The 18,422-nt window shown below is 44.4% G+C and overlaps 1 protein-coding gene across 2 annotated transcripts; it reads left to right on the forward strand.

The window, feature by feature from the left end:
• Positions 1-1,660: 1,660 nt before the first annotated feature.
• Positions 1,661-17,769, forward strand: igf1 (insulin-like growth factor 1). Of its 2 annotated transcripts, none has more exons than XM_080517912.1 (5): positions 1,661-1,914; positions 3,134-3,293; positions 14,882-15,135; positions 16,133-16,168; positions 17,478-17,769. In XM_080517912.1, exons 1-5 carry the CDS (start codon positions 1,867-1,869, stop codon positions 17,535-17,537), a joined length of 558 nt encoding a protein of 185 aa, XP_080374038.1. In that variant the 5' UTR covers positions 1,661-1,866; the 3' UTR covers positions 17,538-17,769. The 2 variants fall into 2 exon arrangements, with proteins under 2 accessions (XP_080374038.1, XP_080374039.1); XM_080517913.1 differs by having other exon boundaries at positions 14,882-15,054.
• Positions 17,770-18,422: the final 653 nt, after the last annotated feature.

Below are 18,422 nucleotides of genomic sequence, written 5' to 3' on the forward strand. Positions count from 1 at the left end.
CAGAGCTCTTTTCTTCCCCTGGGTTGAATCGATCTCACAGGAGTTGCTGGTAAAGACCCAGCGTGGGTTTGAACTGCTGCTAATGGCGATAAGAATACGATGGGCAACTTTTTTTCTCTTGGTAGTTGTCGGTCATATGCATCGCTGTTTTTGTATACTCCCACATGCATGAGTGTAAATGTCTTTTTTTTAATATATATATAAAAAGCTACAATTCTGCATTCATACAGTCGAGGTAAGTGATTGAAATGTTCAGAGTTTATCCATAGATCAGAGAGCAACGGCTAAACTCTAGCTAAACGGCAGCATGACAGTATAAACCAGTGTCAGAGCTGAGTGCAAGTAATAATAATAATTAGAAAAAAATACGTTTACACGACGACGTTGCCACTGAAAATGCGTCGTTTCGGAAAAGTCTCACCTTGTCACCTTGGGACGCCTTGAAAGTTGCGCGTTTTCTCTAGAACCTGTTGCCGTGTATACATTTGACGTCACCTGACTCCCGATGTCCCTCACAGGTCATGCAGGGACATCTGATATCGGCCATGTTTTGACCCACTTTCACCCCCTAAGCAAAAACGCGAAAGTGTTGCGTGTCTGCAGCCTCGAGTCCTTGGATGCTTGTGATGCACTTGCCACACTCTGGGCCCGAGCATGCTGGGAAAAAAAAAAAAAAAATACCCGCTGCTGTCCTGTTTTATGATTGGGTCGCAGCTCTGATCTCATGTTGAGCGATTGGATCAGTGTTGAGATCCCGTCAAACTCCCTTTTAAGCCGTGTGGGGCTTTGCTCTGTGGCTGCGAGGGGACATCAGGGGCCCTCAGCTTCACTGCCCCCCCCCCCCCCCCCACACACACACACACACACACACACACACACTGAGGGGCTCATCAAGTGCAGCAGTGCAGCTTCAGGGAAGTGGCTAAAAATGTGAAATCTATCTCCATTTCCATCATTTCCCTGGAGCATCGAATGTCTGCTGAGCAATTTACTGAAAATGTGCAGAAAAAAAACCCAAAACTGAGCCATCAAGCGTGATTATTACAAGGAGTCACTGTGACACTGTGCAGAAAAGCTGCAAATCCTGCACAGTGGCACAAACCCCTGCGGTTTTTTTTTTCTGGTGATCTCTGGCGCTTTTTTTTTTTTTTTTTTTTTTGCAGCTCCACATTGCAATAAAAATGTCAAATTTTTTCCACTTTGCATGCGTTTTGCTTTTCATTCCACCTTTCAAGTCGGTAGCCGCGCGGTGGGTAAGTGGAAAAGGGGCTTCGCACGGTTTTATTTGAGCGCTAATCAGATGGGACTGTCGTGACACGCGGTGCCAAATTACGCGCTGCCTTTTTTTTTTTTTTTTTTTTTAAAGTTTCCCTTCACAAATATTTCAGCGCATAAAACTACGTCCTGTGTGAGCTGCTGTTGATGTTGGTGGTAGGACCGCACCGCATTTTCTGTCTTCATCTGAACTACTAACCAAGCCTTGGAGAGATCAAAATTCAATCCCGTTCTGAGAAAAAAAAAAAAAAAAAAAAAGAAAGAAAAAAAAAAAAAAGGGAGAGAAATGACGTTATTTGAATATGTGCCCAAAATCCTTAATGAATAACTTAGGACGAGTAGGAGGCAAATGCTGCCCCAGCTGTTTCCTGTTGAAAATGTCTGTGTAATGTAGATAAATGTGAGGGATTTTCTCTCTAAATCCGTCTCCTGTTCGCTAAATCTCACTTCTCCAAAACGAGCCTGCGCAATGGAACAAAGTCGGAATATTGAGATGTGACATTGCCCGCATCTCATCCTCTTTCTCCCCGTTTTTAATGACTTCAAACAAGTTCCTTTTCGCCGGGCTTTGTCTTGCGGGGACCCGTGGGGATGTCTAGCGCTCTTTCCTTTCAGTGGCATTTATGTGATGTCTTCAAGGTAACTTACCTGATTTCCTTTGACACTTTACATTATCACCTTGCTTCTTCACTTGCTCACGACTCGCACAGAGCATCCTGAACCTTCTTTAAGATGAAATAATATATATATATATAAAAGAGCCGCGCATTTTCACTTTGCAGCCTTTAAAATGCATGAGAAATGTGCAATTATTTTCCATTTTTACGCATTTTGATGCAGTTTTGGGAGCAACTGCACTGCATGTGCTGTTTGATTTCTTTCCCTTTTCTAGGAGAAAAATAAGACATTGTGCATGTTTTGGGTTGATTTTTTTTTTTGTCTCCTGGAAACATTTGAATCGTGCATGAGTTTGACTACACGGATGAATGAAAGGGGTGGATTTCATCCTTTTGCGCCTCTGTGCGCTCTGCGCTCCTTTTCCACCAGAAAGCCCGAATGCTGCTCTGCAACTTTCAGAGTAATTTACTGCTGAGCTTGCATTATTACGTTTCAAAATATCAAACTTGATGCTGCCGGGCTTTGAGAGGCAGGAGTGCTTATCACGAAAGACTAATGTGATGCGGCTGGATGATATTTTGCGTTTATTCTCTTTTATTATGCCTATTTGGCCCCGTCAGCTTCCACCTCTGGCACTGACCGGGCTGCTTTTTTCCCCCCTCTCACATTTTGGAACGGATGCGTCCCCCTTTTGTGCGTATGTGTGAGTGTGTGTATTTGCTTTAGAGGTTTTGTGCGTAAAAGCGCGCTGACAGCTGGGATTTTGGCAAAGGTTGGACGTTGTTCATGAAAGACTTCTTCTTCTTTTTTTTTAAAGATATGATCAATTTTGGATTCATTTAAAGGGGGATGAGTGGAGGGATGATACAGAGAGGGTGTTCAAAAGTGTGTTTCCAGTGTTGGACGCATCCGAGCTGGTTTGCCTCCTCTTGTTGGCACAAGGTGCACATTTCGATTCGGAACAATTTCTCAGGGAAATAAGGCACACCCGTTTCTTTTTTTTTCTTCCAATTCCTACTCACATGCATCAATGAAAACGTGCACGGGATGAGATGTGGGTTTAAAATGCAAAACATTGTGCGCATTTCGCGACTTTAGTGCGTAAAAAAGTGCTCCAAGGAAACTCACTGGTGATGCTGTGTGAAAATGTTAAATCTCTCTCTCTCTCTCTCTCTCTCTCTCTCTCTCTCTCCTCTGTATGTGTGTGTGTGTGTGTGTGTGTGCGCGTGCGTGCGCGCAGAGTGCGATGTGCTGTATCTCCTGTAGCCACACCCTCTCACTACTGCTGTGCGTCCTCACCCTGACTCCGGCGGCAACAGGGGCGGGCCCCGAGACCCTGTGCGGGGCGGAGCTGGTCGACACGCTGCAGTTTGTCTGTGGAGAGAGAGGCTTTTATTTCAGTAAGTGCACCTTTTTATTTATTCATAAAGGTTGGCCGTGGAAGTCCCAGAGCTCTCCACCTCTCCAGGCTCATAAATAAAGAAGCAGCCGGGTTTTTTGACATCCCGTCTTTTACTTTTCCCTGCATTAACGCTCCTTCCTTCATTCATTCCCTCCTCCACTGTTACAGCCTCTCTTCAGCTTCACCCTCAAGATGTTTCAGCTACAAACAACAAATAAAAAAACCAAAAAATGAGACGGGATGATAAGTAACTAAGTGACAAATCAGTTGTTGTTTTTTTTGCCCACAAGGGAATTAAAGAGGCTTTAATTGGAATTTAGCTTGACAACCTTGCAGAAAAAAGAAGAGGTAAAAAGTAAATGTTACATTGAAGTTTTTTTTTTTTTAGTTTTCCACCATAGAAAGGGAAAGCTACCCAAAGAAAAAACCCTCAAGCCAAAGAATCCAGGATTTAAATCTCCCAATTTTTCCATTAAGGGGTATGACCCAGCCCAGAGCAGCACAGGATATATGGAGCGACCGAGGCGAGGTGCAGCGTTTTCCACTACTTGTATCCTGATCTGTCAGACACCAGCAGCGTGACTGTACATTTAGCACTGGATCCTGCAGAGCTCCACTTTATGACCGTATCACTTCACCTTCCTCTGACTCCAATCCATCGATTAAGCCAATTTGCATGAAACATCTTGGAGTCTGCTTTTTGTTTTTTGTTTTTTTTTAAGAAAAGATTCCCACAATAATTAATTGTCCCTTTCTGCTCCCGTGCAGCTTTGACACAACAATCCGTTATTGATGGTTTGGTCGGCTCCCAGAGTTTTTGGGGGAGAATTTTCCACATGTGGTCGAGTTTGTCAGCTGCCAGCTTTTAAAAGAAAAAGATCTGAGATTTTTTATTTATTTTTTTTGTGGGGGGAGATCAGAGTCTTTAATGCCTTTTCAGTTGTTCCTCTCTTCCAGTAATTGATTGATTGATTTATTTTTTGCCCTCAACCTGAACGTGAAACGTTGCAACAAACGCACCTTCTCAAGGTGGCGTGGACTGACTGACGAGCTGGAGCCATTGTTTGAATCCCGACCTCACGAGAAGAGTTCAGCCAGGCGACCTGAAGCAATGTTTTGCCCGCGTGTGACACAAAAATATGGAATCTTTAATTTTCTGTGCCGCTTTGCAGCCTCGTATTGCACCGCGGAGCAGTTTCGTGCCTGGTTGTTGTGTTGGCTGGCCAATAGGAGGAGGGGGGGGGGTTTCTTCAATTTCCAAAAACTGCATGTCGATTTTGTTACATAATGCAACTTTCTTTTTGTTTTCATGCTGCAGTTGTTCTGGCGTCTCCTCGTCTTTCTTTTTGCGACACTTTGCGACAAATGACAAATTAAAACAGCCAGAAGAGTAATAAAGTTCAAATAGTTGGCATTTCGCAAGCGTTTGAGGAAACAAACACTCTGATCGAACTCGTGTTCACCAATTAACCTTAAACCTCGTCTTTTGGACAATTCTACTTGTTCTCCTGCACATGTGAATGTCTGTGTCCTCCCATTGTCAATGTTTATAATGTATTGTTCTCTGCAGCACGTGTGATTTTCAGTATTCTGATGCTGCCGTGTAAACGGACATCGTTTTCATCTAAGCGCAGCCTCTTTGCGAACATTTTAAAGCCAAACTGACAATTTTGATCCACTTTATTGTCTCCAATCGACCTTAAACAGGCGTTTTTGCATTTGTCGGAGAAATCCACTTGGGAGAAACATGCAAACTCCACAAAAAAAATCCCTCAAGTCTTGAAGTCAAACCCTTGCTTCTTTTTAAACGGCGACGTTACAGTGCAGCCACTCGAAACCGACCATCGCAACCTTGATGGCAACGGAAAAGTTATAGCTTCCTGTTTGACGTTTGATTGAATTTTGCTTTTTGGGATTCGTCCTCCTGGACTCCAGCTAGGAATTCCAACACGCCTGCCGTTTTTTGATATCCTGCGGCGCTCGAGGTACCGACAATATGATCGTTTCACAAAAAACCGAGAGACGAGCGGTATCACCTCACCCCCCCTACTCTCTCCGCTTGTAGACGGACGTGGTTTTGCTTCTGGTTGGTTGAACGTGGGATAAAAACAGGATTGATCCCGTGGCTCTCGTGCGTATTGGAACACGTCTGCGTTGACCCTGAATGATGGATCCGCTCCGGAGCTGTGCGAAACGCAACTCTCTCTCCCGAGATCCTGAACTGAACCAGAAGCCGCGGGAACCGACTTGTTGACGAGCAACAAACTGCCGGATTAGAGCCGCAGCCGCCGCAGGCCTTCGCCAGCGTTTTACGCCGAATCACATTTTTTAATCTTCGCTATGAAGAGAAGATGGCCGAAATGTTTGCCTTTAACTCACCAAAACACGATTGTCTTAAATGCGTGTAAACGAATCATTTTATACTGAAAATACTTTATTGTTGTTGTTGTTGTTGGCCTTTGAAGACTTTTAGCCGTTCTCAACATTTCTAGTAGGACTCGGGTAGAGCAGATGTTACAGGAGTTGTTCGTAATATTGAAAGCTTCGTGTACAATTTGATTTGAGACAAGCGGTTGAAATTGGTTCAAAGAAAAAAAAAGAGAATAAAAACACTTTGCACGTGTCTTAAAGGAATACATTTCTATGTAAAATTCCATACTTTTTCCCCCCTGATGTTCACAGGACAAATCAATCTGTAAAACAGACTCTTACGCCTGTTACAGTTAGTTGTTTAAGCGCCTTGACAGTTTTTAGCCATTTTAGGGTTTAAAAGGACTCAAACAGGTAAAAATGCCCGAAATGATCTAAACATACGAGACGGCTCAAATTGCAAAAATGACTCGAGCTGCTCAAAGGACCGAAACGACGCAAACTGCTTAAAACTACTTAAACAGCCCAGTAGTGCTCCAATCACATGAGTTGACGTTGTTGAAGGCATTATGTAATTAACGGATTTCAACGCGAGGGCTTGCAGGGAACGTGTCAGAACGTAAGTCGGTGGTGTCACTGTGCACCTTGCTGCTGCTGCTGATGGAGCCCCCCCCCACCACCCCCACCACCACCCCCTCCACCCCACGCCCACTTTTCCAAGGACCAGTCACTCCGAGCGCCGGGGCCTCCGTGCCACCGTTTGCCAGAAAGTTAGCTGGAGCGCCGCCAACGCTACCGCGAAGCGGCGAGTCTTGTTCGTCCAGATGCTGCTTGGCAGCGCCGGCGCGCCGCGAAGCGGTCGTGACGGGCGGCTCGGCTGCCAGCTTTCTGCCAGTTAGGACTCCTTCCCCGCGCCGCGGATTCCCTCCGCCGCGGCGTTTCCCTTTGCGTAAATGAGCGCTTAAGCTAGGAGAGTGTGGAAAAGAAAAAAAAAAAAAAAAATCACGGGCCGCGCGATCAAACATTACATTGCATTACGTTTTAGGAGATAAATGCCTCGGAGCTTTGGCTTTTTCTTTCCGTGGCTATCGGCCGGGGCTTCTTGCTTCTTGGCTTCGGGGTAAACAGCTGCTTGGATTTGGAGCTGAGACCAAACTCCCTGGCTGTGGGGGGTCTTCTGTTTGTGTCCGACGGTAGTTCCAAGCGGTTGAACTTGATGTGAGAACGTGACAAAGAGGGGGTGGGGGAGGGGGAGGGGGGGGGGTTCTTTTACGACAGTTAGAACAAATGTGTTGACGAACAGAACACTGAAGCCAACGTAACTCGTGGAACCCGGTGCAGGACGCACCTCTTTAAACGGGAACAGACCTTTTCGCGGTTCGGGGGCGGGGGAGTGTGTTTGTGTTCCCCGCGTTACCTTACGCTGAGCTGTCACCCGACGACACAGCTCCCATCTATCAAGGCTACATTTTACCCGCTGAAAAAGAGGCGGATTTCACCGACACTCCTTGTTTTTTTTTGTTTTTTTTCTTCCTTCCTTTCTTTCTTTCTTTCTTTCTGAGAAGACGATGAGGTTCGGAGCGGCGGGGTGCTGCGCGTTGGAAAGTCTTTTTCTTCGCAAAAAAAAAAAAAAAGTATCTGGAGAATCCATTTGGGCTTCGGCCGCCCGTAGGACCCGGCGGCCAAAGGAAGCACGCTCCTTTCCCTGAACTCTTCCCCTCCAGTCGGGCTGTGTTGAACTTGGCAGCCCTCTGATTGATAATGTGTCCGGAGACGGTGTTGCAACGGCAGCGTGCTCGCCAGTCCACCTTAAGCATGCCACCGGTAAAGCAGCTAGCACACTACACATTTCCCACCCTTGACAGAAACGCTAAACGCCAGTTGGTGGAATTTCTCTCTCTCTCTCTCTCTCTCCACTTTTTTTTTTTTTAATGAAACAAATTGCGGTCCATGAAACAGAAAGAGAAAAAGAAATCCACAACCATAGTCAGTTTTTCCAATTATTAGCCTGACCTAGAAATCCTCAGTTGTCTTTGTAACGCTTTAGCAGGCAGGACCGCGGGCTGATTTCACCGAGATGCTCGTTCCATGAATCAGATCTGTTATGGGAGTTTTTCTGGCTGAAGTGTGAGCGCTAAGTAGCTCCGTGTCCTCAGTCACTTTTAGTTCAAGCTGAAGTGCTCTGTTATTCTACAGCAGGAGCGTCACACTCATTCTGGTCCAGGGGCCACAAATGCGCCACGGCGACCCTGAACGATGGCAGTTCCTCATGTTTTCCCGTTGCTTTAATGCAAAGAGGGACCTTCTGCACCGGGTGGATGCACTTAGCTTGTAACTCGAGGTTTGCTGGTTGGAATCCCACTGGGGACTGGCCATTGCCAAACACCAGCGCTTTTAAATGAAAAGTAATGCGAGTCTTAATGGACATTTTGAGGAACTCTTCCATTTCAACTTCTCTGAAATGCGAAGGGGTCACATGTACAGGCAGCATTGCTCAGTTGGTAGAGCGCTTGTCTCCCAATGGGAGGTTTGCTAGTTTGATTCCCATCTTCACTTTTCTACATGCATTAGAAAATTGTACAATTAAAAAAAAAAAAAGCTTTATAGGTGAAGTTCATTTACCATTTTCCATGTGCTCTACAGTTACGGTTACATGCACATGCAAGACAAAGATTGTCAACACTAACAGACAACACAGCTTTTCCAGCAAAGTAGATGTACAAGTGTTAACGTACATTTACTAGCGTTAACTCCAGCATCATCTGGATATACGGACACATCACACAGTGAGCCTGTATGATGAAGAAATACGGCTAACAGACAACCGCTAAAAACATTGTGTTACTGTCTAACAGTAAAATGCAAACTCCAGCATATTCGGTAACCATTCCTTTGATGGCAAAACATCAAAAAATTGGAATTTTGAGGCTTTTCAAACTTATAAAGTCTTATGTCTGACGTGTCTGACGTTTTCTGCTTCACTCTGAATGATCCTTTCAGTTAACATCCCCTCAAATTTGATTTGCAATTGTCAACAAGTGCGAAAGAATCAAGTTCCAAATCCACTTTAAAGTCAAAGTGAGTGTCACTCTGAGGGCTTTCAGCCGAGAAACTCCAGTGTTTGCCTGCGTCCAAACATCAAAGCAGCATTTACATTACCGTTTTACTGTTTTATCAACCATTTCAGGTAATTCAAAGTGTTTTATGTCGACATTCATAATCAAATACAGCATAAAAGTGGATTATAATGAATAAAGTTAGAGTGTAACAAAAACAGCGCTAATTGCTGTGATATTTTTTCAACATTTTAATTTACATTTGGGTGGAAGAAGGACTCATGGAACAGTTGGTGGTTCGAAGATGCTTCTCACAACACCATCGTGTGATGACAAGAGCTCTGGCCATGGCTACGTCACTTTCCCGAGTGAATCAATACACCATCTTGTGGTGCAAACTCGTACTGCAACATTTCACAAGCCACATACCTGTTGCACCTTTAGAGGCTCAATATAGCATCAAATGATGTTGATAGGTTCTCTTGGGGGTCGATGGTCTGTAGTGAGAATTTCTGCAAAATGGATGATGGAAATGAAATAGCTATTCACTTTTGGCCGAAAGCTTTGTTGTGGACATACAGCGCTCTGGTAAATATCAAAAACTATTTCGCCAGGTGGTATTTTGTCTTGTACGGCAGCTGAACACACACCGGGGTGGGGGTACGGGGCTGGAAGTGAGAATTTGTGCTTCGCCGCCGGTTGCCGTCAGTGCGATTCCGAGTCGGCCTTCAAGTGAGAATGTGTAAACAGCACGTCACACGCAGCGCACACGCTCACACACGCACAGCCGGGCGCTGTCCCTCAGCAGCAGGGGATTATGTGGATTACAGGATGATCAGGACGCCCGACCCCCCCCCCCCCCCCCTCCACCCCCCCCCCCCCCACCTCTCCTCCCCACCCGAGTCACACACCGGACCTGAACACACAGCGGGAGGAGCTGGGATCTGAAGAAAGACCTCCTGTGTCTCCAACAAAAAGGTGTCGTTTTCCCATTAACTTAGAAAACCTCAGAGAATCACGGCTGAGCGGAACAAAGAGGCGTCTCATGGAAAGGTTTCGACCCGTGCATTCGGTGAAGTCCAGAGTCGAGGGATTTGAGGACACTCCAGGGGCTAAACAGTGCTTTACCTTTATCACTTTAATCCAGTCACATAATATAAGTCCTCCACAAAGAAAAACAAGGATATACCTCGTATCGTTAGCGCAGAGATCACTGAGATTTATAGCCGATATCCTTCCTGGCCTCCTTCCCTCCTCACCTTAGCTCGTCTCGTAAATTGCTTTTTCATTTTGCGCTCCAGTCGTGGCCAAAGAGTCCTGCATGCTGTTGATCACTCGTACTCGCTCCATTGCCAACGTCTCAACGGAGGTGGATACAGTGACGCAAGGTAACCCAGTCTAACCTCACTGTGTGTTACGATATCTCTCCCAGTGGAGAACACGGGGAACAGTCTCATGAATGTGGCACATGGCGGATCACTTTCACCCACTTTACGAACCCCAGACACCAAAAAAAAAAAACCTCAGTCCATTTTACCTCCATCGGGTGAATTTATGACCTGGAAGGCCATAGTAAAGTGAGAGTACATAAGGATTGATGATGTGTGGGATCCGGGGGTTCATTCATGGTCAGGAGCTGTGGATACAACTGTGAGCGAGAATTCAAGGCACAAGTTCCCACTGGCAGGGCTCTAGTGGACACAACATGGACGAAACCCATTTTAAGATACTCTGATCGCCTCTATTCTGCGTCGGGAAGGCAATACACCTGTAAACCTATTGTTTTGACCTGTTTTACCCAACTCAGGGTCATTTGGTAATCAAGAGGAATCTCATAAATCGATTTCACTTGTATAGAACTCAATCCATTCGTTGGGAGCACTTTGGGATTCGGTGTCTTGCTCTAGGACTCTGGACAATTTGGACAGGAGGAGACAGGAGATCAAACCTCCAACTATTTGAGAGACAACCCGACCTACCAACTGACCTACAGCTGCCCATGACTCTACAGCTTAAACAAGTCAGAGTCCCCACTGAAAATGTCTTGACCAAGTCTGCACTTTACCCACTTCAACATGCTGGGGCTCAGTTGGTAGAGCACATCGTCTTCTCATAAGTTTGCGTGTTCAATCCCATCTAGCTTTGCCCACATGTCAGTGTCCTTGATCGACACTGAACTCCAAGCTCCTTCCAATGGAGACCTTGAAATAGTGACGGTGCTCCATATCAGTGAGGTTCATTCAGAAGTTGTCCCCGCGAACCCAGGCAACAATTCTACATTCACCCTATTCTCTGAATAACAACATTTAAATGACTCCTCACATCTGTTAAATTTAATAAGACACACTTGTATATAATAATCCCCAGAAGATGTCTAAACACCTGTGGGTCTGGCAGTGGAGTTTGGCATCCCGGTAGGGTCAGCAGTTCAATTCCCACCTCCACACATCCAGGTTTGATGGAAGGAAACTCAACTCCGGGTGGCTTCCAAAGGCTGGCAAGCACTTTGTGTAGTAGCGATGCTGCCATCTGTGTGCAAGTGGAGGAATTTGACCGTGATTGTGAAGTAAAAAGGTGAAAACGAGCCATATAAGTGCAATCTATCTACCATCCAATGCTCTCGCCAAGAGAACCACCATCGGGCCAATTCCATTTTGTCCATCTGTATCCAAAATGGTCTGAGCAACTCTCTTAATTCATGCAGTGGTGCATTTGGATGGAGCTCCAGTGTCACAGTACAGGAACACTTCACTCCTGCCATAAACTCTTTGTGGTACCAGTGATAAAGAGGTAGTTTCCAGTACTTAAGGCAGCCCTCACGGTCCCTGCCCAGCAGTAAACTGTCTGACACTTTGCAGGAAGTGCGCGATGCCGGCTCCAAGAATCCACTGCTTTTTATTGACCATGACTAGGCTGTAAAACTCAGATGCTTTTTGTGCCACTCTGGAATGGGGGAATCCAGCCATCTCTCTCTGGGACTGCTCCTTAGAGGAATGAACACTATGCGAGCTGAGCCTTTCAAATACCAAACCCGCGAGGTTTCATTGAGCCGTGTGGTGACATCGGATGAGGCAGTGAAACTCAAGTTCCTCCGAAGACATTAATGCGACAGCATAGATACTGTCGGGAAAGATGCGAACGGACTTACAGTCATTTGAAATTTTTTCACGAAGATTCCTTAAAGGTGTATTCTGTAATATTTGTGTTCCTTATTATATCAAGCTGGCCTCAAACGACCACAAACACAAGTCAAATGACGTCAAAGACAATTTTTTGATGTGCCGCTGGTAAAGCTGTCAAAGTTGGCAAGTTTTTCCAATTAGGCTCGACCGGTTTAGCCTTGCAATACAAGTTCACACCACTTGATGGTATATTGAGAAAGAAGCATCAGTTGCAGTCCTCAATGCAAGATAGATTCAAGCTTGAAACAATCAATCAAAAGCAAGCGGCCAACGAGCCAGAACAGTCTGAAGAACAGACCCCAAAGTACCTCAAAGTGGAAAGAAAAATCAGGGATCGAGCACATAGCCTTGAGGAACTCCATGATGAAGATAAATGTGTGCTTCCTATCATTGTCAATGACTCCGCACAGCCACTCCTCTGGAAGGCACACATTTTATATATAAACTGTGTGTATGGCATTTTTTTTACTCCATTTCAACCACGTTTAGTTTTAAATTTTGTGTTTTTACCAGTTCGATGGCAAATTCTGTGCAACAAAATATCATTCAAATGTACATCAGCTAGTGCATCTTCTGACTGATGTCTGTTCTTTTCTCGTCGTGAGACTTTTCCTATTGACGCACAATAACTTGTGCTTGAGCCTGAAATGCTGACAGAGGCAGGTTTTTAATCTCCGACTCATCATGCGTGATCTCCATGTCCTCCTCCCAGAGTCTCTTGCAAGCGGCACAAAGCCACTGGCAGAGAAACGGCTATTGACGCTCATTTGTTTAGCGACAAGTCGCAGAGAACGTCTCTTTGTTTACGAGGGATTACGGTAGTCATCCGCGGCACCAGAGCGTTTAAAAGCAAAGCTTTCAGAGCTGATTATTCCCTGCGTGTTTCTCCCCGACCTGCCCGAGCTGATTATCCCACATGTTGCAGGCAGCGCCGGATGATTTCTCTCCTGGTTCCAGCTGTTTGGGCAGCGGGGTGGCAAACTGTTTTCAGAATAATAGCGGATGTTAATTTGCGAGGCTTTGTTGTGAGGGATTCGGGGGAAAAACAGGCCAAGCTGCAAGCAGCAAGGATTCTTTTTTTTTTTTTTTTTTTTTGGCTTCCAGCGGCCGTTATATAATCATCGGCCGGGCGGCGGCTTATCGTCATGTTGCTCTGGTACCAACGTCAGGTGTGAAGGTGTCGGCTGAAAACACTGAAACCAACGAGTTTGTTCAGACCGAAACACAGAAAAGACATTAACAGGAACACAGAGAAGAATAAAAGGGAAATTATAACTTTGAATGAATAGAAGTAGGGATGAGCCGGACACTTGTTTCAGACGAGTAAACGAATCTAAGTGTAATCTATGGTCGGTCTGGCAGGCACATGCAGGGGCGACCGTCAGGTTTGATATCCTGCTTTGCCATTTTTGTCAGTACATTTTTTATCGGCTATTTCCAGTGCACAACCTTTTCACGGGATCAGCACCTATTGTATATGGTTGTCATAATGTTGTGGCAAAAACATTGTGCACCCACTTTACTTTGGCATTCGGTCCGGACCCACCAAGTGTTTCCATAGAGAAACGCCACTGGACACGTGACGTAAAAAAAGAAAGCAAAATGTTTATTTCAATAGAATTTTCAGGAAGTTTCATGGAGCCACAGGTTGGAAAGCCCTGACTTACAGGAGGTTACGTTTTGAAGTTTACACAATAACCCGCAAAGAACCTCACAAACAGCTTTTATTTCCCCCTTTTTTTCCTTCTTAATCCATCCTGACGTTTTTTTGTTTCGCATTTCTATTTTGAAGGTTTTCCACATAAAACTGTTTCCCATGTTCGCTGAATAATGTATTCGATCCGCGTATTTTTAGCTCAGGAGTTGTAGCCTCCTCCGGTCCACGCCTCGGTGTCCGGGGTCCGAGGAGAAGGCTCGGAGTTAATGCGATCTGTCAGCGGAGCCGTTAGCGGTGAGAGGAAAAAGGCATTTCCTCTGTGTAGACGCCACATTACATTATTATTATTTCACTTGGTGACAGGGAAAAGCCCATCAGGGCTGCTTTGTTCCAGGAGTGCAGGAAGACTTGAGAGCGGAGAGTCCGGGGTTTTGATAAAAAGCCACTGAAAGCCAGTCTCGGCGTCGGGTCGAGCCAAGCGGAAAAAAAAAAATGACCACCTTTCTTCCACATGTGGACAGAAACTGTAAAACCCTGCGTGAACACTACCTAACAGTGTGCGGATCACAAAAGGTTCCCTGTTGCGCAACTCAACGCTCTGTAAATTTGACCAGAAGTAAATGGAATTAATGCTAAGAGAACGTTTATTCTTATTCTTTGTCCCTGTCCATACGACCCAAAAGAGCGCTTTTTTTTTTTTTCGTTCCCTTTGTTCGCCTGCAAAACACGTAAAGCTGAATCATTATTATTTAATACACTTGTACAGGAATGATTCATATGTGAAATGCTGAACTGAGTCTTACCCGGTGCAACATTTTGCGTGTTGCCTTGTTCTTTACAAAATGCTAACTTGTATAGTTTTCACTATGGTAGCTTATATGCTAAGTCCACAGGACGATAATTTCTTTAGCTTGCGACTGTGAGACTTTCGTTTTGGTGATTTGATTTCTGAGCTGTACAATATTTTTTGTTTCGTTGAGCTTACAATATAACATTTGGATCTTGCTGCATTCTAACTTTTTTAGTTCATAGTGTGCTAAATTTGGTAGCGAACAAGGCTAATTCAATTTGGAACTTCCGTATGCTAATTTGCAGTGTACAATAAGCCAACAGTAGCTAAAATTTATAGCTTAGTGTCTACATTTTTGTGGGTAAACATTATTTTACATTGTGTTGCCTTTTGTAACTTGTGTAGCTTTTGTTTGTGAATCACATTTCGGACTTTGTCAAGGCTAATTTGTGATATTTGGATGCGCGACGCTTTGGGCTAGCTATCCACATCCCCTCTGCTGGCCTACCTGACGTGCGCTCTGTGTTTCAGGTAAACCAGGCTATGGCGCCAATGCGCGGCGGTCCCGCGGCATTGTGGACGAGTGCTGCTTCCAAAGCTGCGAGCTGCGGCGCCTGGAGATGTACTGTGCGCCTGCCAAGACTAGCAAGCCAGCCCGCTCTGTGCGCGCTCAGCGCCACACAGACTTGCCAAGAGCACCAAAGGTTAGTACCGCAGGGCACAGAGTGGACAGAGGCTCAGAGCGTAGGACAGCACAGCAGCCAGACAAGACAAAAAACAAGAAGGTGAGCACGGCGCCGAACAGATGCACTCAAAGTATCGTCAAAAATCTGTTCCACAGCTTGAAAAATGTTTAAAACTAACATGAACTGTAGCCTAAGCGATGCTAGCCGAGTGTTAGCGGTGCCTTCACGCAGCTGGGAACTGGGGAAGTTGTCTCTTATTGAAATTTCCCGAAACAATGGAAATCTGAAAGTTCCTAACATTGACTTGGTTTACTTGACCTTCAACATTTGATAGCTGGGAATAATCGGATAATTGTGATAAGACACGTCTATGCACAATTCCACAAGATTACAACGGCTAGTTTTTCCATGTTTAAATCAGACTTCTATCGAAATGGAAATTTTGGAAGAGACAACTGACTCAAAATATATGTTATTATGAAAACATGTCGCGAATGGTGATGCCCACGGTCACAGTGCGAGCCGTCCTAATATTGCTATGAGTGCATGTCACGGTATTAGCATTGGCTGTCGTAGACGTTGTCCACACGAGCCAAAACGATCCTTTTGCATATTTTCCTGCCAACATTTGAAACATCTGCTTCCACACCACACCATGAAAACGACTCATAATGGTGCAGTACACATGCCAGGCCTATAGGTGTCACTGTAATGCCGACACAGGAATACATAGGAAATGGAGATTGACGTTAGCTGTGATGATGTGGAACCTAAAGGATGTTATGGTATTAGTATTAGTTGTCAAGACATTATTCACGCATTTCGCTTCAACGTCATGGAAATTCAACATTTTCCCACTTCCCAGTAGCGCGTGAACGCATCATTAGCCAAGAAACCGAATTATTTGCATTCATTGATTTCCATTGTAGTATGCATTAGCATTTTATGTGAAAGCTAGGCGAGCAGTTTCCTCATGTTTTTAGCATTATTCTAAGCTCCCAGGTTGATCTTCCTGCATTATCCAACTGTATGCATGTTAGCGTTTGGCTAAGTGGCAAGTTCAAAGTGTTTAAGTGGCCTCGTTTTTCTCCTACAGAGACCTTTACCCGGACATAGTCATTCATCCTTCAAGGTATGCATGCTAACCGCAGCTCATTTCATTCTTGTTTTCTTCTGGTGTCGTAAGACGAACGTTATAAATAATTTTAAAAGCGAGGTGTCCAAAGAACGCTCTATCTTTTTCACCTTTTCTTAAAAAAGTTTAAAATGGTTTTTGTGGTAGACGCTTCACACTTCTCACATATACTTCGCGAAACGAGCCTCTCGTCTTTAGAAATATAGGTTCCCTCTCATTTATACATACATTGAGAAATCTAATTTCAATTGTATAATGGTGATTTAAAAAATAATTATAAACACTTGTGCAGATTTTTTGGTCCGAAATCATGTGTGTGAAAAAAATTATTTAAGAAAAAAAGATAATTGAAATGTGGAAAGGCTTCCAGGTCGCTTCGATAGCCTTGTTTTGACAAAATCTAGAAATGCTTTTTCTAATTATCTGTGATACTTTTGTCATTGGATAATAGTTTAAACTAAAATCTGACTCAAGGTTGAGTAAGCCAGACCATCTGACACTTTATATGAGAATTTGTTTGACAACATGCAGAAAACTAATTAAAAGTAGAATTTTTTTCTTAAACCTTTTGATCGCAAATAGCTTGCAGCTTTAAAAAACGTTTTTTCTTCCAATGTATTGTTTCGAGAGAATATTTGGGAATTTCATGACTTGAAATGAATGAAAATGATGAATGAAATCAAAATGGATAAAATATGTAATAATAGCATCAGAAACTCAGGGCACACTTCTACTGATCCACAGGAATAACTGTGAAAAACAAACATTTTTAGGCAATGAGGGGAGGCTATAATAGTTAGCATTACATACATATGAATATTATTCAACATACTAAATATTTTTAATTGCTCTTTGAAAATGCAAATTATGTATGCCTGCTGTTAAAAATGGGGTTTTATTAAATAATATCTAGATTTTTTTTTTTTTTTTTTTTTTTATTGAAATAAGGTGACTTAAAAATAGAAAATAAAATAGAAAATGGCTTGGAATGATTCACTTGGTGCATAATAAATGTAAAATAGATATAGTTTTCACAATTTGTTTTCAAATCTGGGGAAAATAACATTTTGTATTATGGATAAATAAAAACATTTTGGACTGTGGGGCAAACCATTGAGAGGCAAATGGCGGGAACATCATATTTTGCATTTTGAAAATATAAATGTAAGATTTAAAATGGAAATTCTTTGTCCACCGTGTGACTATGCCACAGTGGAACAAACCGACAGGAGGCAGATGCAAGGGAGTGTGTGTTAGTTTCTTACTTTGTGTCTAAAAAAAAAGTGTTGTTGTTCTTGTGTTGCAGGAGGTGCATCAGAAAAACTCGAGTCGAGGCAGCACGGGTGGCAAAAACTACCGAATGTAGGGAGGCGGCGAATGGACAAATGCCCGTCGACTGGGGCAGAGAGAAGGGAGTGGCCTTACCTGGTGCCCCCGTGGAATGGTTCACTGTAAAAACAAAGCAGAGCGGACGCTAGCGGCGGCAGACAGGAGCTTCAGAGAGCTAGGCAGCGTTCTTTTCTACACTGCACCATTCCATATCGGGAGGGATTCTTCGTTAACCGACTAGATTAGCTGCTGAGACACGAACAAGAGCTTATTATTACCTCCATGCGTGAGCTGCAGCATCCCCCCCCCCCCCCCCCCACCCCCAAACTCACCTACCCCCGCCCCCCCCCCCACCCCGATCCCCCACCCCTCGGCTCCAGGATAGGTGGGAACAATCCGCCCCTCCACTCATAGTGGGAGTGGACACTTTCACTCCTTAGGTAAGACAGGAAACTTCTTTAAACGGTTAGCGTCCCGGTTCAAAGCCCAGGTTTTATCGACAGAGTTTCTCACGCACCACGCATTACTATGGATATATTCATTTTGTAAAGGACGGGAAGAACATCGTCATTATTAGATTGTTGTAGTGGTTAAAACTTCGAGCCCCCCCCCCCGAGAATGTTTGAGAACCTGAGGACTCAACCGTCAGTCCAAACACTTCCGGAAAAGCAGATCGAGCAGCGTTTGAGGAGATCTAGACACTTGAGGGGGATGTACAGCAGGTACTGCAAAATAAGATTGGGGAGGGGTCTGTGACTGTTGGGCCTGAACTCAACCCTTTATATGGCGCTCATAGACGGCTTTAACCCCTCGAGATGTTGAGTTCAAGACTAAGACTTCAAGATCGGTCCTTAGAAACGCCATCATACACCTTTTATGCGTCTTAAAACTGAAAAGAATCGCCATGATCTCACCAATTTTG

Source organism: Blennius ocellaris, assembly GCF_963422515.1.
Source record: "Blennius ocellaris genome assembly, chromosome: 22".
Classification (NCBI taxonomy): Eukaryota; Metazoa; Chordata; class Actinopteri; order Blenniiformes; family Blenniidae; genus Blennius; species Blennius ocellaris.